This window comes from Panthera onca, chromosome B2, assembly GCF_046562875.1.
Source record: "Panthera onca isolate mPanOnc1 chromosome B2, mPanOnc1 haplotype 2, whole genome shotgun sequence".
Taxonomy (NCBI): Eukaryota; Metazoa; Chordata; class Mammalia; order Carnivora; family Felidae; genus Panthera; species Panthera onca.
This window is the reverse complement of record NC_138343.1, coordinates 28,352,432-28,378,578: the sequence shown is the minus strand read 5'-3', so window position 1 is coordinate 28,378,578 and position 26,147 is coordinate 28,352,432. Positions and strand designations below refer to the sequence as shown.

The following is a 26,147-nucleotide window of genomic DNA, read 5'->3' as shown; positions in this document are numbered from 1 at the left end:
AGAACTTCAACAGAGATGGAAAATATAAAAATTAACCAATTAGACCAAAGGAATACAGTAAGTGAGATTAAAAATACACTGGAGCAAATCAACAGTAGATTAGAGCATGCAAAAGGAGGGATGAGCAATCTGTAAGACAGGGTAACAGAAAGTACTGAGGTTGACCAGCTAAAAGAAGCAGGATAATAAAAAATAAGACTAGGTTGGGAACCTCTGAAACGTCATCATTTACGTTATAGGAGTCTCAGGAGGAGAAGAGAGAAGAGGTAGAAAACCTCTTTGAAGAAATAATACCTGAAAACTTCGCTAACCTGGGGAAGGAAACAGACATCCTGGCCCAGAAAGTGTAAAAAGTCCCAAACAAGATGAACCCAAAGAGGTCCACACCAAGATACATAATAGTTAAAATGTTGAAAATTAGGGTGCCTGCGTGGCTCAGTTGTTAAGCATCTGACTTCGGTTTAGGTCATGATCTCATGGTTTATGAGTTTGAGTCCTGCATCGGGTGAACTCAAGCCTCCCTTTGGGTGAGCTTGTGCCCCACTTCAGGTGAGCACCAGCCCTGTGTTGGGGGAGCATGAGCCCCGCTTCTCTCTCTCTCTCTCCCTCATTCACTTGCCCCTCCCTCTCTCTCAAAATAAAATAAAATAAAAAAAATAAAATGTTGAAAATTAAAGATAGAGAATCTTAAAAGCAGCATAAGAAAAGCAAAGAGTTGTGTACAAGGGATACCACATAAGGCTATCAACTGATTTTTCAGCAGAACCTCTGCAGGCCAGAAGGGAGTGGCATGATACATTCAAAGTGCTGAAAGAAAAAAACCTTACAATCAAGAATACTCTACCGAGCAAAATTATCATCCAGAAATAAAGGAGAGAGAAAGAGGTTCCAAGACAAACAAAAATTATGGGGTTCATCACCATTAAACTGGACTTACAAGAAATGATAAAGGGACTCAAGCAGAAAAGGAAATAATTTGAACTAAATTTTGGAAGAAAATGATTTTACTGGTAAAAGCAAACATATAGTAAAGATAGTACTCAATTACTTACAAAGTTATATGAAGATTAAAAGACAAAAATAGCAAAATTAATTATATCTAAAAAATCAGTCAAGGGATTCACAAAATAAAAAGATGTAAAATATAACATATACATAAAATGTATAAGTGGAGAGTAAAAGTACAGTGCTTTTAGAATGTATTCATACTTAAGTGACCATCAATGTAAAATATATTGCTATATACTTAAAATGTTATATCTGAAAAAAATGCCATTTTTTAACTTTATGGTAACCACAAACTAAAAACACGATACAAAAAAAAAAAAAAAAAAAAGAAATTGAAGTATAACACTACAGAAAGCTGTCAATCATAAGAAAGCAAGGAGGAACAGAGAAGAACTACAAAAACAACCAGAAAACAGTGAACAAAACAACAATAAGTACATTACTATCATTATTTTAAGTGTAAATGGTCTAGAAAACTTCCAGAGAAGGTGGTGGAATAGGAGGATCCTGGGCTTACCTCGAACCACAGATACAATTAGATAAACACACATCAGTGTAGATAAACAGAAAATATGAGGAGAAGACTGGCATAACAGACTCTTCACAGGTAAATGTAGAGAAAGGGCCACATTTAATAGGGTAGGTAGCAAGGGTGGAAATGAAATGGGGTCAGGAGGCAAATGAACCTATGGGACTGTCCACAGGAAGGAGGGATATTGTGGGCATGGAGAGGGGAGAAGAGTAGACTGGGCTGGGATTCCCAGGCACAGAGGGCATGTACTAGGAAGACAAATCTCCATAAAATTTGGTTTTCAAGGCCAGAGTTCCCTGACTTCCAGAGTTCTTAACAATCAATGGGGCTTAACACCTGGACTTTTAAAACCTGGCTGGCTTGGCACTGGAAGAGCAGGGAGGGTGAGAGGAAACTGAATCCCCATCCTTAAAGAGACAGCACAACAAACAGCACTGGTGAGATCTAGCATAGAAGAAGCAATTTGAAAATGCCTGGGATATATGGGAAGGAGATTTATTTAATGATCTCAAAGCCTGTGCTGGAGGAGCAGAGATCTTTGGAACCTTCTCAATCACAAAAGAGCTGGCAGGCACCATCTTCCTTCCCATATCCCAACCTAGATACATGGACACCTACAGAAGCAGGACAGTGCCAACCCTCTCCACCTAGCTTGGTAACAGCACATGAGGCATTCTTCTGTGGACAAACCAGCAGGCCTCAGCAGTTTTCCCAAGTGCCTATAGATCCCTTCCCACAAGGACCAGCCAGACAGAAAATCAACAAGAAAACAGTGGCTTTAAATGACACATTGGACTAGATGGATCTAACAGATATATTCAGAACATTCCATCCTAAAACAGCAGAATATACATCCTTTTCTTTATTTTTTTTAAATTATTTATTTATTTATTTAAAAAAAAATTTTTTTTAACGTTTATTTATTTTTGAGACAGAGAGAGACAGAGCATGAACGGGGGAGGGTCAGAGAGAGAGGGAGACACAGAATCCAAAACAGGCTCCAGGCTCTGCGCGGTCAGCACAGAGCCTGACGCGGGGCTCGAACTCACGGACAGCGAGATCATGACCTGAGCCGAAGTCGGCCGCCCAACCGACTGAGCCACCCAGGCGCCCCAACATCCTTTTCAAGTGCTCATGGAACATTCTCCAGAAGAGATCATATGTTAAGCCACAAAACAAGTCACAACAAATTTGAAAAGCCTAAAGTCATACCGTGCATCTTTTCTACCAATGCTATGAAACTAGACAGAAATCAACCACAAGAAAAAATCTAGAAAGAATACAAATCCATGGAGGTTAAATAACATTCTACTAAACAATGAATGGGTCAACCAAGAAATCAGAGAGGAAGTCAAAAAATATATGGAGATAAATGAAAGCAGTCTAAAACCTTTGAGATGCTGTAAAAGCTGTAATAAAGAGTAAAGTTTATAGCAATAAAGGCCTACATCAAGAAGAAAAATCTCAAATAATCAATCTAAACTTACACCTAAAGAAGGTAAAAAGGAATAACAAACTAAACCCCAAACCAGCAGAAAGAAGGAAATAATGAAGATTAGAGCAGATATATATGAAATAGAGAGTAAAAACACAACAGAACAGATCAATGAAACCTGAGGCTGGTTCTTTGAAATGATCAAGAAAATTGGTAATCCTTTATCTACCCCCTTATCACAGATAAGGAAATAGACAAGGATGTCTACTCTTACCATCTTTATTCCAGAGAGTATACCCACTTATCGTCAGTGTTTTCCTGGCACTAAAAAGGGCAGAAGGGCCCCGGGATTTGCTGCTTTTCCATCATGGCAGTACTCTCTTTTCAGCCTTTGTGACACTTGCAGACCCAGCTCTGTTAACTGGTGGGTGGTGAGCATGTGTGTGCACACATGGTCTCTTCCTCTACTCTATTTCTCCCTGATCCTTGCCAGAGAGCCCTGTCACTGCCAAGCCCTGCCGTCTCAAACCCCAACTTGTGACCCAAGTGCAAGGCGGATCAGGAGCTGGGGAGCTCAAGTGACCCTTCTCTATGGATCTTCCCTGGGCTGGGGCCAGCGGTGCTTAACAAGGAAGGGGACCAATGTAGCAACTTGCCTGGGACCCTACCATTCCCTCACATGGGGGCTTGTGCACTGGGTATAGGGGTTTCCCCAGGGGTCAAAGGCCTGGGACAGTTCAGTAGCTGCTGTTCATGCAAGCACATATGGCCACATGCATACCCCCTAGATTCAGATTGCTTGGAACTTTAAAGCTGTTCAATTTGGTTTTGTTTGTGCTAATTAAAAAAAAAAAAAGTTTTTAATGAGGAAAAAATTGGAACACCCTGGGAAGGTCCTGGTTTCTTTGCTTCTCAGGGTACTGTAAGGCCTTACCTCTAGGAATCACTCTCTGCTCCATCTTTCTGGAAGCTGCCTAAACCTGCCCACATCCCCAGAGATCTGTGTCCCCCTTCACCCTCTGCTCCACAGAGGCTGGGCCAGCTGCATCTCCTAGGGACCTTGCATGGAGGGGAGGGATGCTTGGGCCTTGGCCCAGGCCACCCCTTTCTGTATACCTAGTGCTGCCTGCCTTGCTTGTGTCTGCTTGTGTATGTCAAGAGGCTAGAAACTAGAAAACAACAACAACAAAAACAAGCCATGGCAATCGCAAAGGAAAAAAAAGTCATCTAACTGGTGAAGGAAAAAGTAAAACTGTCACTATTTGCAGATGACATGATACTAAACAGAAAACTTTAAAGACTCCACCAAAAAAAATTGGAATAAATGAATTCAGTGAAGTTGCAGAATACAAAATTAATATACAGAAATTTGTTGCACTTCTATATACAAATTATAACGTGGCAGAAATTAAGAAATTAATCCCATTTACAATTACACCAAAAATAATAAAATACATAAGGATAAACTTAACCAAGGAAGAGAGAGACCTGTACTCTGAAAACTATAAAACTCTGATGAAAGAAACTGAAGATGAAACAAAACAATGGAAAGATATTCCATGCTCCTGCATTGGAAGAATTACAATGTCTATACTCAAGGTACAGATTCAACATAATCCCTATCAAAATATCAACAGTATTTTTCACAGAACTAGAACATAATCCTAAAATTTGTATGGAACCATGAAAGACCCCCAAATAGCCAAAGCAATCTTGAGAAAGAACAACAAGCTCTAGGTATCACAACTCCAGGTTTCAAGATATACTATAAGGCTATAATAATCAAAACAGTATGGTCCTGGCACAGGAAGAGCTACATAGATCAATGGAACAGAATAGAGAGCTCAGAAATAAACCCATGCTTATATGGTATCTTAATCTATAGCAAATGAGGCAAAATACACAATGCAAAAAAAAAAAAAAGTCTCTTCAATTAATAATGTTGTAACAACTGCATGCAAAAGACTAAAACTAGATCACTTTCTTATACCATACATAAACTCAAAATGGAGTAAAAACCTAAATGTGAGACCTGAAACCATAAAACCTCTCTTAAAAGAAAACATAGGCAGTAATCTCTTGGACATCAGCCTTAGAAGAATTTTTCTTTTTTTTTTTTTTTTTTTTTTTTTTTAATTTTTTTTTTTTTTTCAACGTTTTTTTTTTTTTATTTATTTTTGGGACAGAGAGAGACAGAGCATGAACGGGGGAGGGGCAGAGAGAGAGGGAGACACAGAATCGGAAACAGGCTCCAGGCTCCGAGCCATCAGCCCAGAGCCCGACGCGGGGCTCGAACTCACGGACCGCGAGATCGTGACCTGGCTGAAGTCGGACGCTTAACCGACTGCGCCACCCAGGCGCCCCAGAATTTTTCTGTATCTGTCTTCTCAAGGAAAGGTAACAAAAGCAAAAATAAACAATTGGTACTACATCAAATGGAAAAGCTCTTGCACATCAAAGGAAACCATTAACAAAATGAAAAGGCAACTAACTTACTGAATGTGAGAAGATTTGGAAATGATAACATCTATTAAAGGTTTATATCTCAACTATATAAAGAACTCCTACAACAACAAACACCTCCCACAAATAATACAATTAAAAGGGCAGAGGACCTCAATAGACATTTCTCCAAAGAAGATACAGAGATGGCCAAAAGACACATGAAAAGATGCTCAACATCATCAGGAAAATGCAAATCACAACTCCAATGAGATACCACCTCACACCTGTCAGAATGGCTAGTTCAAAGAGATAAGAGAAAATAGTGCTGGTGAGGACATGGAGCAAGGGAACATTTGTGTACTACTAGTGGGGATGTAAATTGGTGCAGCCACAATAAAAAAAACCATATGAAGTTTCCTCAAAAAATTAAACACAGAAATACCATATGACCCAGTAATTCCACTTCTGGGTATTCACCTGAAGAAAACAAAAGCACTTGAACATGAAACAAAAACATGAAAAGACATATGCACCCCTATGTTTATTGCAGCATTATTTGCAAAAACAAGATATGGAAGCAACCCAAGCATCCTTGGATAAAGGACAAATGGATAAAGATATGGTACCTGCATACAATGGAATATTACTCAGACATTAAAAAAGAATGAAATCTTGTCATTTGCAACATGGATGGACCTAGAGGGTATAATGCTAAGTGAAATAGGTCAGACAGAAAAAAATAAATATCGTATGATTTCACTTATATGTGAAATCTAAGAAACAAAACAAACAAAAACAGAAAAAGACTCATAAATACAGAGAATGAACTGGTAGTTATCAAAGGGGAGGTGGGTGGAGGAATGGCTGAAATAGATGAAGGGGATTAAGAGGTACATACTTCCAGTTATATAAATAAATATGCCATAGGGATGAAAAGTACAGGATAGGGAATATAGTCATTAATATTTTAATAACTTTGAATGGTGAAATACAGTAACTATATTTACTATGTGAGCATTTCACAATGTATAGATTTGCTGAGTAACTGTGCTGTATATCTGAAACTAATATAATATTGTATGCCAACTATACTTCAATAAAAATTGATAATTAAAAGTTAATTACCTATATAAAAATGGTTAAGTTTAAATTCATTAATTAAATATATATAAGGAATACATATATAAGTTTATATGCCTTTTAGATAGAAAAAATCATTAAAACCAAATTTAAGTAAAAATTTAAAGAAAAATTATTTTTATTTAATTATAAAGATGTGAATTTCCATATGCATTTGTAAATGGAAAACAATATTCTTAATTTACTTATAATTTATCAAATGCAAATACTCAGAGCTCTTAATAACTATGGATAATAGAACAATTAAACAATCAGGTGACTCATAACTAACCAGAATAATCTTTCCTGACATGTACACAAATAAAGGGGTGACAGCAATTTAAATATCCAACTGTCAGGTTAAAAAAGCATAGCAATGGCTCTAACGGATATCTCCTCTTGAATCATGAAATTAATCAACTGGATTTTTTTTTAATTACTACATACAGTATCAGAAACTAAATTTATTGCCAACTACAGTAATAAGTAATCAGTTACCTATCTGATTTGCAAAATTGTTTTTCAAGATGAAAACTCTAAAGATAATACTAATGTTGTTAATTGAAATTATTTTGCAAGATTAACAGTCAAACTATTTTGGCTGTTCACTTTACATGAGGTCTCAACTTAAGTCAACTTTAAACAAACTAAGAATCACTATATGACTATGCAAGACAGGTTCAGTTAGTGATCATGAAGTCAAAACTACACAAAGAACAGTATTAAAAACAGTTTATAAAAGGGAAACAAACATTGACAATTTCTAAGTGTTTTTGGAATTTGGGAAAGAGTAAATAAATTGCTGACACTGCAGTGCCATGTGCCTTCTATTCTTGAAAGGATGTTTATTAAAAAAAAAAAAAAAAAAAAAAAGGAGGTGAAAGCCATACCACTTAATGTCACACAGGCAGGAGAATCTTAATTTTTTACAAAAAATTTATCCAGAGGCCACAAACCATTATTACTCACATCAGTGGCTTAAACTAGCTCAATTTTATGGCTGAGAAAATATGAAGGTAGTAGAGAAGAAACTTTGAGTACCTTAAATAAATATTATAAAGGGAGGACTGGGAAACTTTGAATCACTGAAATCATCTAATTGGATGAAATAGAAACCAAAAATCCCTAACAGCCTGGCATTGCCTTTCCCACACTCCTTGCTCTCTTGTGACTCCTCACTGAGGTCATTTCCTGGCATCCACCATGGCATAACAGTGGCCAGCAATCACAGCTTCTGAAGTAGTAAAAGGACCATGCCCCTTTAGGGAAAAGAAGACCTCCTGAACTGCTCTTTTCCAAAGACACCCCTTAAAGGGATGAGCTAATAAGAAAGACCTCAGTCCTACCCCATCAGGAATTCTGTGATTGCTGTTGCTCGTCTTCAGCATGCACTAAAGGCACCTAACTGCTTATTAGGGGAAGCTCCAAGTCTGGGGTAGGGAAGGAGGTGGAAAGACAGCCCTCCTCTGCATCATTTACAAGTAAATTATGTTTCTCAGTAACAACCAGAGTTTCAATGGAGATAGATATGAACAAGTGTTAGTGGAGACTGAAGCTTAGTGACCAAGCCTTGTTGTAGCAATCATTGAACATGCAGGAAACTTGGAGTGGCTATGTCATGATTTTTCCCATTCTCACAGAAACATCACAAATAATTTCATAACCTTAAACAAATACCAAATAATTTAAGAACAATGTCAGTGCTAACAATTATGTTCAACACATGCTAATCATCGGAAAAAAATATTAAATTTAACTAAATTCACTTAAACTACTGATGTGTGGGATATACTTTATATTCACATTTTAACTCAGATGCAATTGTTCAAACTTTAGGGAGTGCATAAAACTACCATATGAGAATTCACAGAAGATAAGAACATGAGTGCTAAAGGCTTATTTTGGGGCGCCTGGGTGGCTCAGTCGGTTAAGCGGTCGACTTCGGCTCAGGTCGTGATCTTGCGGTCCGTGAGTTCGAGCCCCACATTGGGCTCTGTGCTGACAGCTCAGAGACTGGAGCCTGCTTCTGTTTCTGTGTCTCCCTCTCTCTCTGCCCCTCCCCCGTTCGCACTCTGTCTCTCTCTGCCTTTCAAAAATGAATAAATGTTAAAAAAATTAAAAAAAAATAAAAGGCTTATTTTAATTCAATTCAACAAATAATATCTACTGCGTACCACCTAAAAAAAAGTCAACAATAATGGAAACTAGAAGATTACATGATTAACTCTTTTATTGAAAAAAATTAGAATAATCACTGCAAAACCATGTAGCAAATACTTGAAAGATAACAAACTGAAGACTGACCTACAGATTTAGTTAAGACTGTATACTAATAAATTACCCATCTCTGTTCACTTAACAAGCATTTACAGAGCATCTTCTGTTATGTAGACTCTGCTAAACCCTGGGAGTATGGATATGAAAAAGTCAGCCACTGTGCTACGGAGTCCCAGCACAGCAGAACAGCAGCAAGCAGATGATGACAATTCCTATGTATAAGAGGGACAGAAAACTGCTTCAGGAGCAGGAGGGATGAGGGAAACCAACCCAACCTGGAGGTGTGCAAGGAGGTGGAAAGGAAAGCTTCCCAGAGGAGGCAGTGCTTACTTATCAGAAAAGAGCAGGCGTGGAAAAGGCTTTCAGGACTGAAATGGCTCTGACTGCTAGTTGCCTAGAGAAGGGATGTGTAAGAGGTATAGGGAAGAAGCATGAGGGAGGTAAAGGATAGCCATAATTAAGTGTAAGCAATGTCTAGCAAGTTTAGGTTTAAGCCTGAGGGAGAATAGGTCATCCTGAAGCGTTTGAAGCGGAGGAGTGACAGATCTCATTTATATTTTAGAAAGAGGAGTTTTTCAAAAAGGCAGAAGTGAACCTGAAACAGGCAAGATTGGGTGCTGGTACGAAGAAGAGAACCCTCAAGTATCTTGACAAGAAACAGTGAAAAATGATGAGGGGCAGAACTCAGAAATGGAAATGAGGGGACTCATAACCAAGTGTTTTCTTGAACAAGATGGAGAGGGGAGTCTTAGCTGAGGTCTTACCCATTCCCAGTGAGTGGAGGTTCAGCAGCAGAAAGAGCTGATGTGGTGATGATGAGAAAGCAAAGGTGATGAGTTTGCTTTTGGACTTGCTAAGCTGAAGAGGTCTCTGGAATGTTTCAGTGGAGACATCTACTAGGAAGGCTGATAGAAAGACCTTGATCTCAGAGTGGAGAGATTAGGCTATAGATGTAGATGCTGGAGGCACCAGTCAGTCTGATTTTATCTATATTATGGTGGATGAAATCACTCAGAGATAGTTTGAGGACAGTCTGACAAGAAGAGAGAAAGATAGAGTCCTGGGGATACCAGCAGTGTAAGGCTATGCAGAGGAAGAGAAGCCAATCCACCAAGGAAGCTGAGGGCTGTCAACTAGTAGTGGGATCAGAGATGCCACAGAAAGTCTCAGGAAGGGAGTTCAACAATGGGAGTACTACAGAAACATGGAATATGAAGTGTTTGCATCACAGATTCCAAACTACAGCTGACCCTTGAACAATGCAGAGTTTGGGGTGCTGACTCCTAAACAATGGAAAATCCACTGTAACTTTGTGCAAAAAGTTAATTACTAATAGCCTACTGTTGACCAGAAGTCTTACCAATAACATAAACAGTCAATGAACACATATTTTGTATATTCTGTGTATTATTTAATATATATAATACATACAATATATATTATATATTTATATATTATATATATAATACATTTCTACTGTATTCTTACAATAATGTAAGCTACAAAAAAAGAAAATGTTATTAAAGAAATAAGGAAGAGGAAATACATTTTCAGTGTTGTGCTGTGTTAAAAAAAATTCATGTATGAGTGGAACTGTATAGTTCAAACCTGTGTGTTCAAGGGTCAGCTGTATAGCATCAGAGGTAGCTTCAGTGAGAACAGTCTCAACTGGGGGGGGGATGTAGCAGGCTTCAGGGGATAAGAGAGATCAAGTGACACAAGAACACAGATAGCCCTAGCATGGACTCTTTGAGGGAAGACATAACTTTTTTTTTTTTTTTTTTTTTTTTTTTTTAACGTTTACTTATTTTTTGAGACAGAGAGAGACAGAGCGTGAACAGGGGGGAGGGGCAGAGAGAGAGGGAGACACAGAATCTGAAACAGGCTCCAGGCTCTGAGCTGTCAGCACAGAGCCTGACGCGGGGCTCGAACTCACAGACTGTGAGATCATGACCTGAGCCGAAGTCGGACGCTTAACCGACTGAGCCACCCAGGCGCCCCAAGACATAACTTTTTAAAAGCTGGGTTGTAAAGAGAAGAGTGATGGGGATTGTGATTTACAGTTAGGGCGACTACAGCTGCTAGTTTAGTGCTTAATGTCCTACCCCCTGGATTCACAAGAGATTATAAATAATCTGGTTATTTTAAGATTGCTAAAATTTAGAAAATTAGAACCACAGGTAGTAAGTGGTAATTATATGCAAGTCATTTAGTCAGATGTTATAAGGACACAAATTAACTAAAGCCATCTGCCTGCAAGAGACTTAAAACTTAGGATGTACATGCCTGTGTGCATGTGTGTGTGTTTGCACGTACATGGCCTGTCTATAACAACTGCTTTATTTTTGAATATCTGGGATTGCTAAACTATTTCCACAAAAGTTTGGCATAGCAAGGCCCAGGCTTTTCTTTCCCTATGAGATAATTTATTTATGTATACACAAGGGGAGGTGTTCCAAATGAAAAAGGAAAAGTGGTCACCAGATGCCATCCCTCTCAGCAGTCTTAGAAGGTGAAAGCAGCCCAGACGAAGGAGAAGCAGTTATCAGGCTGGTCCACAGCACTTGGCAATTTTTGTCTAATTCTTCTAAGACTGGGGAGAAAGGGCAGGGCAGTGACATTTAGCTCACTAGCAGTGGTCCAGGAACAGTAAGGGCAATATCTCAGTATTGTGCACTGTTACCCTGAGTAGAAAATAGATTTTACTGAAATTCAACGCTTCTAATATCCATCCTTGGAATTCTGAAACTTTCAGTCATTGCTCTACAAAAATACTTAAATAATTTGAAGTCTGTAAATGTGAAAAGAATCTCCTCACATCATTAAAAATTCCTCCAAAATTGGGGAATAAAAACAGATACAAAAATATATATATTATGTACATATACTAAAGAATTATAAAAGAGGTTAAAGGGTGTAGTAGGGATTCAGGAAAAAAGAGTCCTGTTAGGGTTGATGGAGGAAGACTTTCCAGAAAAACCACTCCTTTCATAGACAGATCCTGAAGCATGCACAGGCCAGCTAAGGAAGAGATGACCAGGAAGTGAAGACACTAGCAGAGGCACCCATGGTAGCTACAAAGAGGTCATCCAAGTAGTCGCTGAACAAATATTTACTGACCAGACTTACGTACCAAGCAGTAGTTTAGATACTGGAGGTACAGAATTCAAGAAGCAAAATTTTGTTTGTGAATTTGCAAATTTGTGATGAATTCTTCTGGTGGCATTTCTCACCTGATTTGAATAAGGATACTACATTATCACTCCTCATCTAAGTATTCTTATGTTTCCCTGCAGAAATCCTTGCTGGGAATGTAACATAATATATGGCACAAGCACTATGTGTTTCTAAAATCCAAAAATATTGAAATTCCAAAATCTGGGCCCAAGAGTTCTGAAAAGGGATTATAGATGAAAAATTCCAGAGGCTACTGACTGATGATCTTGAGAATGATAATTTGTTGTTAAAAGTCATGTGTGTTCACTTAAAGTGATAATTAACCCACTATGACCTCATAGATTTAGCTGCAATAAGTTCAACCAGTATAAAGGCCAGTGCTGAAACCACATCTATAGCATTCTCCCTTGTAACTAATTATTTTACAAGTAAAATATGAGTAGTTTTCATAGGTTAAATTTAAAACACCACACTTATTGTCCATTGGCCATGTCATTTCTTCAGGTTGGATGGCTAGTATGGTGATATTTAAGTTTAAGACCTGAATGATAAAAGGGAATCAGTTCTATGAAGGGAGAATTACTGCCTAAGCAAAGGGAAAAACCAGTCTTGAAGGGGTAAGGTGGAAGGATTTGGAAACAAAAAGATATGGGCAACAAAAAGGCTCACTGTGCTAAAGTGCAGCTGGAGAGAGGCCATGGGGTACACTCATGGATGATGGGCCAAGCAACCAGGGCACCAGTCAAGGGCCTGCCCTGTCCTGTTTTGCACATTTTACTGTAAATATAATGGGAAGATATTGCAAGGATTGTAAAATATGAACAGAATTTGAGTTAAACTTTAAAAGGATATATTTGGAGGCACCTGGGTGGATCAGTCGGTTAGGCATCTGAATCTTGATTTTGGCTCAGGTCATGATCTCATGGTTCGTGGGTTTGAGCCCCACGTCAGGCTCCACAGTAACAGTACAGAGCCTGCTTGGGATTCTCTCTCCTTTTTTCTAAAACTTCCTCACTCATGCTCAAGTGTGTTCTCTCTCTCTCTAAAGATAAATAAATACACTTAAAAAAAAAGAATTACAAAAGGATACATGTGGACATGAACTATAATCCAGTTTGGACAAAGTGTGTGTATAGAAAAGTAACAGAGTTTAAGGAAAAAAGATTAATTATGGCCAGCTGTAGGTAGAAGAACTCATATGACTACAATGATCGTCAGAAAATCAAATACTTATATAGTCACATAAAATATCTTTTTTTTTTAAATGTTTATTTATTTTTGAGAGAGAGTCAGAGACAGAGTGCAAGCAGGGGAGGGGCAGAGAGAGAGAGAAGGAGACACAGAATACGAAGCAGGCTCCAGGTTCTGAGCCATCAGCACAGAGCCCAACATGGGGCTCAAACTGAGCCATGAGATCATGACCTGAGCCGAAGTCGGACGCCCAAATAACTGAGCCACCCAGGTGCCCCAAATATCTTTAATTTAATGATTATGGTTTTTAGTTTTGACTTCTAGCATCAAAATTATGTTATCACCTAATATTAACACCACACAATAAAAATCCAAAGTTATTTAAAGATTAAACAATTTAATCACCATCTAAGAAATGCACTACACAATTTAAAAAAAGGGTTTAAACAATTAGGTAAAAGAATGAAAATTAACTCAAGCCTATTAACAATTCACTGCTATATCTACATATATACATCTAAACAGAATCTATGCCTAATATCAACATGACCATTTCTATGTAAGACTCTTATAAAAAAGGTTAATAGGGAGCCTGGTTTTACGTATTTCACATTATTTCATACTACACATAATCCACACATAATCATAAACATTTGAGCATCAAGAAGTTTGATTCAGCAAGCAATAGTTATTTTTAAAATATGTATCATGAAGTGATTTAAATGACTTCATTTGATGTCACAGAAAGAAATAATACTGGAACTGTCAATCATCCTTCTCTGGCCCAATTTTCTTTGTTAAATTACTATAATGATCATACTCTTACACATTTTTCCTCTATCTTTCACCTTTTCAGCATTAATAATTAGGTCATATATAGAAGTGACCAGATTTCTTAAATTTTTGGATGATAGTCACAAAGTTATCATATAACTGTCACTCATAGTATATCTATGCAATGAAGCCACATTGCGGGAAAAAGGTACATGTTACTAAAATGATTGAATACTATAAGGTGTAACTAATTACTTTCTGGAATTTAAGAATAATTTTAAGTCTTAAATATTAATAATATAAAGTACACTAATATCCAAACTATCAAAAATGGGTTTAAGCTAGTAAAACGTTAAAATCAAACTAATCCCTGAGTAAATATGAGAAAAAATGTGAATAAAAGAAAAGCATTTTAAGAATATGCTAATTGAGGGGTACCTGGGTGACTAAGTTGGCTAAGTGACTGACTCTTGATTTTGGCTCAGGTCATGATCTCACAGTTTGTGGGTCTGGGCCCTGCATCAGGCTCTGAACTGTCATTATGGAGCCTGCTTGGGATTCTCTCCTTCTCCCTCTATCTCTGCCCCTCCTCGGCAATTGTGCTCTCTCTCAAAATAAATAAACTTAAAAAAAAAAGAATATACTGATTGATAATATCGTATCCATATTTATTACTCTAGATGTACTGGACTACTTTTAGAGAACTTCAGTAAATTGAAACCATTTACCTGTTGGTGGCAGGCAGTCTTTCCAATCAAAATAGCCTGCATAAATTCCAGGTTCTAAGGAGCCAACAATAGGATCTGCTTTCAACTCAATGTAATTTTCAAAGAGTCTTTGATCTAATTCTTTCAATGAGGCCATGCTAACCTATAAACACATAATAAAGAAAAACTGTGAGTTGTCTATTTGAGCATGAAGGAAAAAGTAAAATAATATAAATACTTCAGTATATTTTAAAAATACTTGTAATTTTTCCTAGAAAAATCACGATTTTTGTTTATTTTCAGTAACAAAGACCACAGGTATTTAACAAGAACTAATTACCACATATGGACTATACACAGAAAGTTCAGCCTACATGAACTGCAAGTTCCTGCTGGTAGTGGGAATAGAACAGGGTAAGGAAGGTAGCCTCAGTCCTACAAGTCTGTGCCTGGTCTCACTGGCACTCAAGAGGCCAAGATGTTGCAGAGTAGGTAGGTAGAGTCCTAAATTTAAGAGTAAAGAATCTGTGGGCCCCGGGGCCTCTGCCGTGGACTACTGGTGATCTGTCTGCTTCTATACCACATACTCTAGCAGCTATAAACAGGAATATCTGTGAAGAAGTAAAATTCAGATGTAGAAAAGACAAGCAACAACTTGAACTTAGAAAAATAATGAAAACACTTAAGGAGATTAATGTACAATACAACATAAGACTTTACGGAGATAATACACATGATTTCAAAAAAGCTAACAATTGAGTACATTAATTGGAGCAACCAATGGTCACTACTGAGACTGAAATTGAGTGTAATAAGTACTTCAAAGCACTGAGTAAAATGTAAAGGGGTGGAAATTATGAAAGAAGAGACTTAGATCCAGGAACTCTTATATGCAAAGAAACAGAAATTCAAATAGGATAATATGAGCAGTCACAGAAGAGATAATAAACAAGCAATAGTGGGGAGGAGTTAAGAAGGCAGAATAATAAGAGGGTCCTGGGCTTGTCTTGGCCCTCGAACACAGCTAGAACAACAAACCATTTTGAACACCTAGGAAATCGATCTGAGGATTAATAGAACAATCTGCCTAATTTGTGGAACAAAACAGGGCTGGTACGTGGTGTGGAGAGGTGAACTGGGGGAGAGAAGAGCTGCAGTGATGCAGAGGGGAGGGAGAGGAACAAAGAAAGACGGGGAGAGTGCAGTGTGTCATCTTTGCTCAAGAAAGTACTCCCCATGAATGCAGCTAGAGAGAAAGAGTGAATACATGCACAGGGGACTGCACAAGAAAATTGTTCCCCAATATCAATGGCAGAGAAAAACGGAGAGGTTTCAATACAAGTTTTTTATACACAGTGGAGCACAGAGTCTGAAGTTTCAGAGGTCAGTGCCTGGCAGTGCTCCACTAAGAAAGCAGGGCAGAGGCCTAGGAGCAGACAGTACAGTCTGAGATCCCCTGGGTGGCATAGGGAGAAGCACTTCCCCTGTTTAGAGTGCATTTGGTAGTGGCGATAAGGCCTCTGTGAGGCAAAAGACTGGGCAGGCACCATCCCATCAAGCTTCTATGTTCACCCATATAAGAACAAAGATGCTGGCTGAGGGCAGCAAACCCTCACACCAGCTGTGTATTGCAATTTACCCTAAAGTCTGAGCTGCTGCTGCTGCACATATGCATGATCATTTCCTGGTCTCAGCGCGGGGAGACCCTCCCCCAGAGGATCATTTTGAGTCCGAACCTCAGGGTTTTTTTAAGTGCAGGGTTTTGAAGCAGCCAAGCCTGAGGTAAAACTGTGGAAGGAGGCACCAACTGGTAGGTGAACAACTCTGGGGTAGGTGGGGAGCTGACAGAAGCAGGGAACACAGGAGAGGTAATCCTCTTTCAGTGAGAATACTAAGAACTTCCTCCTCTGGAGATTTGAGAGCTGGCAGAGCCAGTTTCACCATTAGCCCAACAGGGACAGACTCCAGTGAGCTAAACAGCACCACCAAACAGAGAATGGAGCCATTACACCAAAGCCACACTGCCCACTCCAGGTACAGCTCCACTGTAGCAAGCTGACCTGAGAAACAAAGTGGCAGTATCCTCCCCAAGAGGACCAGCACAAATCCCTTCCATGTGCTCAGTCTACTGTACATAGAGTGCTGCAAAATTTCAGCACTAGGAGATACTGAATCTAGATTCACTTGGGTTCCTTTTTGTTTGTTTGAATTTTGCTTCTGTTTTTTTTTGTTGGTGTTGTTTTCTTTTGTTTCTTTGATACAGAAAGAGCAAATTTTTTAAATTTTATTTTATATATTTATTTCAACTTTTAGTTTTTTTTTAATTTTAATGTATTTTCTTCTTTATTCTTTTAAACATTTTTTTTTAATGTTTATTTATTTTTGAAAAAGAAAGACAGAGTGCAAGTAGGAGAGGAGCAGAAAGAGAGGGAGACATCAAAACCCACTGGAAGCAGGCTCCAGGCTCTGAGCTGTCGGGAGGGAGCCCGATACAGGGCTTGAACTCACAAGCTGTGAGATCATGATCTGAGCTAAAGGAGGATGCTTAACAGACTGAGCCTCCCAGGTGCCCCGTTTTCTGCTTTTTTCTTATACCTATATTCTATCAAGCTTCTCTTAACAAGCAGACCAAAACACACCTAGGATCTAGCTTCCTTTAATTGATTTTTTAAAGATGTTTAATTTTTTATTTCATTCTATTTATTATTATTATTGTTACTATCATCATCATCATCATCATCATCATCATCATTTTTTCTTCCTCCAAAATGACAAGACAGAGGAGTTCATCTCAAATAAAAGAACAGAACAAATGACAGCCAGGAATCTTATCAATGCAGATATAAGTAAGATGTCTAAACTAAAATTTAAAATCATGATTTATGGGGCACCTGGGTGGCTCAATGAGTTAAGTGTCTGATTCTTGGTTTCAGATCAGGTCATGATCTCATGGTTTGTGAGTTTAAGCCTTGGGTCAGGCTATGTGCTGGTGGTGCGGAGCCTCTTTGGGATTCTCTCCTTTTGCCCCTGCCCCCCACTAGCACTTACTCACTCTCTGTCAAAACAAATAAAAAATAAAAACACGATTGTAAGGATACTAGCTGGGCTTGAAAAAAGCATATAAGACCCCAGAGAATCCCTTTCTGCAGAGATATAAGAACTAAAATCTAGTCAGGCCAAAATTAAAAATGCTATCACTGAGACAGATGTAAACCCAAAAGGAGGCCATAAAAACGAGAATAGACAAGGCAGAGGAGCAAATCAGTGATACAGAACACAAAATTATGGAAAATAATGAAGCTGAAAAGAGGAGGGAAACAAAAGTCAGGGATCACAAAGGCAGACTTAGGAACTCAATGATTTATTAAAACCTAATAACATTCATATCATAGGAGTCTCAGAAGATGAAGAGAGAGAAAAAGGAGCACAAGGTTTATGTGAGCATATTATAGCTGAAAACTTCCCTAATTTGGGGAAGGACCAAGACATCAAAATCCAAGAAACACAGAGACCTCCCTTAAGTTCAACAAAAGTTGGGGCACCTGGGTGGTTCAGTTGATTAAGCATCTGACTTCGGCTCAGGTCATGATCTCACAATTCATGGTCTCAAGCCCCACATCAGGCTCTGCACTGAGAGCTTAGAGCCTGCTTTGGATTCTCTGTCTCCCTCTCTCTCTCTGCCCTTCCTCCACTTGTGCTCTCTCTCTCTCAAAAGTAAATAAACAAACATTAAAAAAAAAATTCAACAAAAGCCAGTCATCATCAAGGCATATCATAGTCAAATTCACAAAACACAGAGAGAAAGAAAGCATCATGAAAGCAACAAGGGAAAAAAAGTCCTTAACCTACAAAGGAAGAAAGATCAGGTTGTAGCAGAACTGTCCACAGAAACTTGGCAGGCCAGAGAGAAGTGGCAGGATATATTCAGTGTGCTGAATTGGAAAAATATACAGTGAAGAATTCTTAATCTAGCAAGGCTGTCATTCAGAATAGAAAGAGAGATAAAGAATTTCCCAGACAAACACTCAAGGAATTTGTGACCACTAAACTAGCCCTGCAAGAAGTTTTAAGGGGGACTCTTTGAGTGGAGAAAAAAATGAAAGACCAAAAGCAACAAATATTAGAAAGGTCCAGAGAGGATCACCAGAAACATCAACTATACAGGCAATACAATGGCACTAAATTCAATCTTTCAATAATCACTATGAATGTAAATGGACTACATTTACATAGGGTAACAGAATGGATACAAAAAACAGGAGCCATCTATGTATTGCCTACGAGAGACTCATTTTAGACCTAAAGACACCTTCAGATTGAAAGAGAAGGGATGGAAAAACATCTATCATGCTAATGGACATCAAAAGAAAGCAGTAGTACCCATACTTACATCAGACAAACCAGATTTTAAAACAAACACTGTAACAAGAGATGAAGAAGAACATTATATCATAATTAAGGGGTTTATGCATCAGGAAAACCTAACAAGTGCAAGACTTTATGTCCCTAACATGGAAGAACTAAAATACATAAATCAACTAATAACAAACATAAAGAAACTCACTGATAATAAAACAACAATAATAGGGGACTTTAACACCCAAATTATAGCAATGGGCAGATTATCTGAGCAGAAAATCAACAAGGAACCAATGGATTTGAGCAACACACTGGACCCAATAGACTTAACAGATATATACAGAACTTTCATCCTAAAGCAGAATACACATCCTTTTTGAGTGTGCATGGGAAATTCTCTGGAATAGATTACACACAGGGTCATAAATCAGTCCTCAACAAGTGCAAAAAGACTGAGATCATAGTATGCATATTTTCAGATCACAATGCTATGAAATTTGGTGTAAACCACAAGAAAAAATTTGGAAAGCCCTCACATACATGGAGGTTAAAGAACAACCTACTAAAGAATGAATGGATTAACCAGAAAATTAAAGAAGAAATTTAAAAAAAAAAACATGGAAGCAAATGCAAATGAAAACATGACAGTCCAAAACCTTTGGGATGCAGCAAAGGCTAAGAGGAAAGTATATTGCAATTCAGGCCTATCTCTAGAAGCAAGAAAGGTCACAAATACATGATCTAAACTTACACCTAAAGAAGCTAGAAAAGAAACAGCAAATAAAACCTAAAGTCAGCAGAAGGCGGGGAATAAAGATTAGAGCAGAAATAAATGATACAGAAACAAACAAAAAAACAGTATAACAGATCAACAAAACTAAGAGATGGTTTTTTAAAGAATTAACAAAATTGTTAAACCCCCTAGTCAGACGTATCAAAAAGAAAAGAGAAAGGACCCAAAAGATAAAAGCATGGATGAAAGAGGAGAGATCACAATGAACATCACAGAAATAAAAACAGTTGTAAGAGAATACCATGAAACATTATATGCCAACAAATTGGGCAATCTGGAAGAAATGGACAAATTCCTAGAAACATACAAATTACAACTGAAACAGGAATAAATAGAAAATTTGGACAGACCCATAACCAGCAAAGAAATTGAATCAGTTATCAAAAATCTCCCAACAAACAAGAATCCTGAGCCAGATGACTTCCCAGGGGAATTCTATCAGACATTTAAAGAAGAGTTAACATCAATTCTTCTCAAACTATCCCCCCAAAATAGAAGGAAAACTTCCAAACTCATTCTTACAAAGTCAGAATAACCTTGATTCCAAAATCAAAGACCCCACTTAAAAGGAGAATTTAGGTCAATATCCCTGATGATGGATGCAGAAAGTCTCAACAAGATACTAGCAAATCGAATTCAACAGTACATTAAAAGAATTATTCACCATGATCAAGTGGGATTCATTCCTGGGCTGCAGGGCTGGTTCAACATTCACAAATCAATCAACATGATACATCACATTAATAAAAGAAAGGATAAGAACCATATGATCCTGTCAATAGATGCAGAAAAAGCATTTGACAAAATACAGCATCCTTTCTCAATAAAAACCCTCAAGAAAATGGGGATAGAAGGAACATACATTAACATTATAAACGCCATGTATGAAAGACCCACAGTTAATATCATCCTAAATGGGGAAAAACTGAGAGCCTTCACCCTTAGGTGAGGAAAAAGACAAGGATGTCCACTGTCACAATTAGTATATAACATAATAATAGAAGTCTTAGCCTCAGTAATCAGACAACAAAAAGAAATAAAAGGCATCCATATCTGCAAGGAAGAAGTCAAACTTTCACTATTTACAGATGACGTAATAGTATATGCAGAAAACCTGAAAGACTCCACCAAACAATTGTTAGGTCGACCTAACACATGAATTCAGCAAAGTCATAGGATATGAAATCAACGTACAGAAATCTGTTGCATTTCTATACACCAATAACAAAACAGCAGAAAAAGAAATCAAGGAATCGATCCCATTTCCAGTTGCACCAAAACCAATAAGATATCTAGGAATAAACCTAAAGAGGTAAAAGATCTGTACTCTGAAAATTATAGAAGACTTACGAAAGAAATTGAAGGGGACACAAAAAAAATGGAAAAGCATTCCACACTCATGAATTAGAAGAACAAACACTGTTGAAATGAATATACTAGCCAAAGCAATCTACACATTTGATGTAATCCCTATCAAAATACCACTAGCATTCTTTGCAGAGCCAGATCAAACAATCCTAAAATTTGCATGGAACCACAAATCACCCTGAATAGCCAAAGGAATACTGAAAAAGAAAAACAAAACTGGAGGCATCCAATTCCAGATTTCAAGCTATATTACAATGCTGTAATCATCAAGACAGTATGGTACTGGCATAAAAATAGACACACAGATCAATGGAACAAAACAGAAAACCCAGAATGGACTCACAACTTTATGGTCAACTCATCTTTGACAAAGCAGGAAAGAATAACCAAAGGAAAAGTCTCTTCAACAAATGGTGCTGGAAAAACAGGATGATGCAGAAGAATGAAACTGGACCACTTTCTTACACCATGCTCAAAAATAAATTCAAAATGGATGAAAGTCCTAAATGTGAGACAAGAAACCATCAAAACCCTAGAGGTTACAGACAGTAACATCTGTGACATTGGCTGTAGCAACTTCTTACTAGATATGTTTCCTGAGAGAAGGAAAACCAAAGCAAAAATTAACTACTGGGACTTCATCAAAATAAAAAGCTTCTGCACAGTGAAGGAAATAAACAAGAAAACTAAAAGGCAACCAATGGAATGGGAGAAGATATTTGCAAATGACATATCAGATAAAGGGTTAGTACCCAAAATCTATAAAGAACTTATCAAACTCAACACCCAAAAACCAAATAACCCAGTTAAGAAATGGGCAGAGGACATGAATAGACACTTTTCAAAGAAGACATCCAGATGGCTAACAGACACATAAAAATGCTCAACATCACTCATCATCAGGGAAATCTCAAAACCACAATGACATACCACCTTACACCTGTTGGAATGGCTTAAAATTAACAACACAAGAAACAATGGGTGTTGGTGAGGATGTGGAGAAAGGGGAACCCTCTTACATTGTTGGTGGGAATGCAAAATGGTGCAGCCACTCTGGAGAACAGTATGGAGGTCATTAAAAAAACTAAAAAATAGAACTACCCTACAATCAAGCAACTGCACTATTAGTATTTATCCAAATGATTCAAAAATATAGATTCAAAGGGGTATATACATGCCAATGTTTACAGCAGCATTATCAACAATAGCTAACCTACAGAGAGAGCCCATATGTCCATCAACTGATGAATGGATAAATATACCACATCTGTGGTATATACAAAAAATGAAATATTACTCGGACATCAAAAAGAATGAAATCTTGCCATTTGTAATGATGTGGATGGAGCTAGAATGTATTAGGCTAAGCAAAATAGGTCAATCAGAAAAAAGACAAATACTATATGATTTCACTCATATGTGGAATTTAGGAAATAAAACAGGTGAATCTATGGGAAGAGGGGGAAAAAAGAGAAGAAATGAAACAAAGCACAAGAGACTGTTAATGATAGACAACAAACTGGGTTGATGGAGGGATAATTGTGGGAGATGGGCTAGATGGGTATTAAGGAAGGCACTTGTTGTGATGAACACTGGGTGTTGTATGTAAGTGATGAATCACTGAATCCTACTCCTGAAACCAATATTGCTCTGTATCTTAAATAATTAAAATTTAAATAAAAAAAAACAAATAGAATAAAATATCGAGATCTACAGACTGACTTTGCAATTTGAATAGGCTTGCTGGGTTCCAGGCTAGACATATGAGATACTGCAAAAAATGTTTAAGTGCCTAATTTCTAAATATTTAAAAAAGAGAGAGAAAATTTTTAAGCTTCCAGCTCAAAAAAATAAATTACTTAAAAAGAATAATCAGTTTGACATGAGATTTCTCAGATGCAACACTAGAACTTAAAGTCATTGGAATAATATCCACAGGAATGGAATACTATATTAAGCCAAGATGTCATTCATTTAACAGAGTCTAAGAAACAGGTTTCTGGCCATGCAAAGATTCAAAGAATATATATCACCATACACTTGAGAAAGGGTTGACACCTAACAATAGTAAATATATCAGACTAAGAAGGATGAACAATTGAGGATAACAGTGACAGGCAATGAACTTTGAGTTCCCTTCTAGCCTCCCTCATCTCTCTTTTTCTAATAGTTAGAAACATAAACCTACAAGATGATTAGAGATATTCCAGACATGTGAAATACAAATGCTAATACCTGAAAGAGAGGAGGCATCCAAAAAGGAAATACTAATAACAATCTAGAATGACAATGAAAATACAACATATCAAAATCTATGTGACAGAGATATAGCAGTGGGTTTTATAACTAAAAATGCATTAATTAGAAAAAAAAGTTTCATAGGAAGAGAAGGTTAAAATAAATGCTTTAATCTTCTCCCTCAAACAGCAAGAAAAAGAAAATGAAATTCATAGAAAGTACAAGGAAAAATTAAGAAGAGATATCTATTAAATTTTTTTTAAGATTATTATTAGAGGAAAAAATGCGAAAAGTGGGTTCTTTAAAGGGTTATTATAGTGTTATGTTAGTAAGTATGACAACTACAACTACAATCTACAAATAAGTTATAAAGAAGTGGAATTATCTCAATAGATGACAAAAATGGACTTAATAAGTGTCCCTTCTCACCATTTAATTCAAAATTGTACTAGAGATCCTAGTCCATGCACTATAGTAAAAAATATCAGGAAAGAAAACTGTTTTTTTTTTTCAAGAAATACTCTAATATATATCTATAAAATAATAACATAATATTAACACCATGTAATAATAAAAAATAGATCAGGGGCGTCTGGGTGGCTCAGTCGGTTGAGCTTCTGACTCTTGATTTCAGCTGAGGTCATGATCCCAGGGTTGTGGGATAGAGGCCTGCATCAGGCTCCACACTGAGCATGGAACTTGCTTAAGATTCTCTCTCTCTTTGCCTGTCTCCTCTGCTCACAGGTTCCCTCTCTTGCTCTCTAAAATTAAATTAAATTAAGAAACAGAATAGATCACACACCTGAATATAACAGTTAAAACTACAAAGCTTCTGGGAAAAAATATTCAGTACACTTGAGTAGGTAAAGATTTTGACAGGGTTCTAAATGATAAATTGGACCTCATCAAAACTAAAAATTTCTACTCAGAAGATAGCATTGTGAAAACAAAACAGCAAGCCATAGAAAAAAATATATATATCTGACAAAGAATTTACATGCAGATTTCTAAAAATCACTCATAGAAAGGTGAACAATCCAATTAAACTATAGGCAAATGATTTGAAGAAGCACTTCCAAAAAGAAGGTATCTGAATAAGAATACCTAAATGTATAAGAATAAGTGCTTAATAATATTATTTATCAGAGAAAGCAACAGAATTAGCTAAAATTAAAAAAAGAATGATAAAATATTAAGTGTTTGTAAGAACAACATGGAGCAAAAGGAATACTCATACACAGCTATAAAATGAGCAATGAAATGACACACCCACTCTGGAAAACTATTCAGAATTTCAACCCATGACCAGCAATTCCACTTCTAGGTTTATATCCAAGATGAAAGAGTACAAATGTCCACAAAAGACTTTCACAGCAATGTTCATAGCAAGTTTATTCATAAAATCCTCAAACTGGAAATACTGTCTGTTACAATGAGAATGATTAAACAAAACTGAGTTATCCAAACTTAGCAAGAAAAGAAAATAAATTACTTATACATGCAACAATTTGGATGGATCTAAAAAATTATTAAGCTGGAGCAAAGCAGCTAGACATAAAAGATTAGTAACTGGTTCCATTTTACATGAAGTTAAAGAACAGGCAAAACTAATATATGCTAACAGAAATCAAAACAGTGGTGAGAAGGTGCCTACTGACTGGAATGGGGCATGAGGAAAATCTATCTATCTATCTATCTATCTATCTATCTATCTATCTATCTACGTGTGTGTGCGTACACACACACAAGGTATAGATAAACAAGTTACCTATCAATGCACACTTAATTTTAATTTTGTGTGTTTTACTACATATAATCTATACTTCAATTTTTTTAATGGTTCAAAATAAATGAAAGGGCAGATAGATAATGAAACAAAGAGAAAGTGGAGTGCCAATATTAACGTCTAACAAAGCAGAACTGAGGTCAAGAGTACCAAATAAATTTTGTGGAAATTGAAAAAGATAATGTATGAAACTTATGTAGCACATTTAAAGTACATCATAAATGTTCTCAGCTATTATTATTATTATTATTAAATTAATTTCAACATGCTCAATTTTCACTTAAGCCCTGTTCACACCAGCTGATGAACAAAGATGTTAACTAAGTTTTCTTGACCCTACTTTGCAAGGATAAGGTCTTCCCATAATTTAGGCACTATCTAATAGTGATGAATGAAAGTTAAATGAAAAAAAATTATATTACAGAAATCACAGTCTAATAGGGAAGAAAGGCAAGAAAACTTTGATAAAACATTAAAAGAATATGGCTATTAAGGCAGAGAGGGAGTACTTATGGGGCACTTCTAAGGGCACTGCGAAAAGCTTTCTTAAGAAAAAAAAAAAGGTACTAATTCAGTAATTATGCAACCAGAAATAGATGTACTCACTAAATTCTTAACAAATTAGAACTGAGGAGCACCTTTTAAAGTACTTCAAAGAGTTGGTAATAACTTATAGAAATATAGAATACACCAGGAAGGTAGCATTTCTGATGCAGGGGCAAATAATACTTGGGACAATCTACCATTACATCCTCTTAAGCAGCAATATGCACATCAAAAGATATTCTTAGAGCACACAGCCTGACCTGTGCTGTGTGCACATCAGACAGGTGCTGGAAAACAAACACCGAAGCATGTCTCTCATTTCCTCAATTTCTATATGGTTGTCTTCAACTTACTCAAAATAGTTTTAAAAAATCATTAATTTTAATGTTTCC

General features: G+C 37.0%; 1 protein-coding gene across 4 annotated transcripts in view; it reads right to left on the bottom strand.

Moving 5' to 3' along the window:
* EXOC2 (exocyst complex component 2) overlaps nucleotides 1-26,147 on the bottom strand; it is a 283,103-nt gene that overhangs the window by 63,943 nt on the left and 193,013 nt on the right. For all 4 annotated transcript variants that reach the window (XM_060614965.2, XM_060614961.2, XM_060614962.2 and 1 more), the window contains one exon: nucleotides 14,687-14,828. In XM_060614965.2, the coding sequence (XP_060470948.1) occupies nucleotides 14,687-14,828 (142 nt within the window). The remainder of the gene's footprint in view (nucleotides 1-14,686; nucleotides 14,829-26,147) is intronic.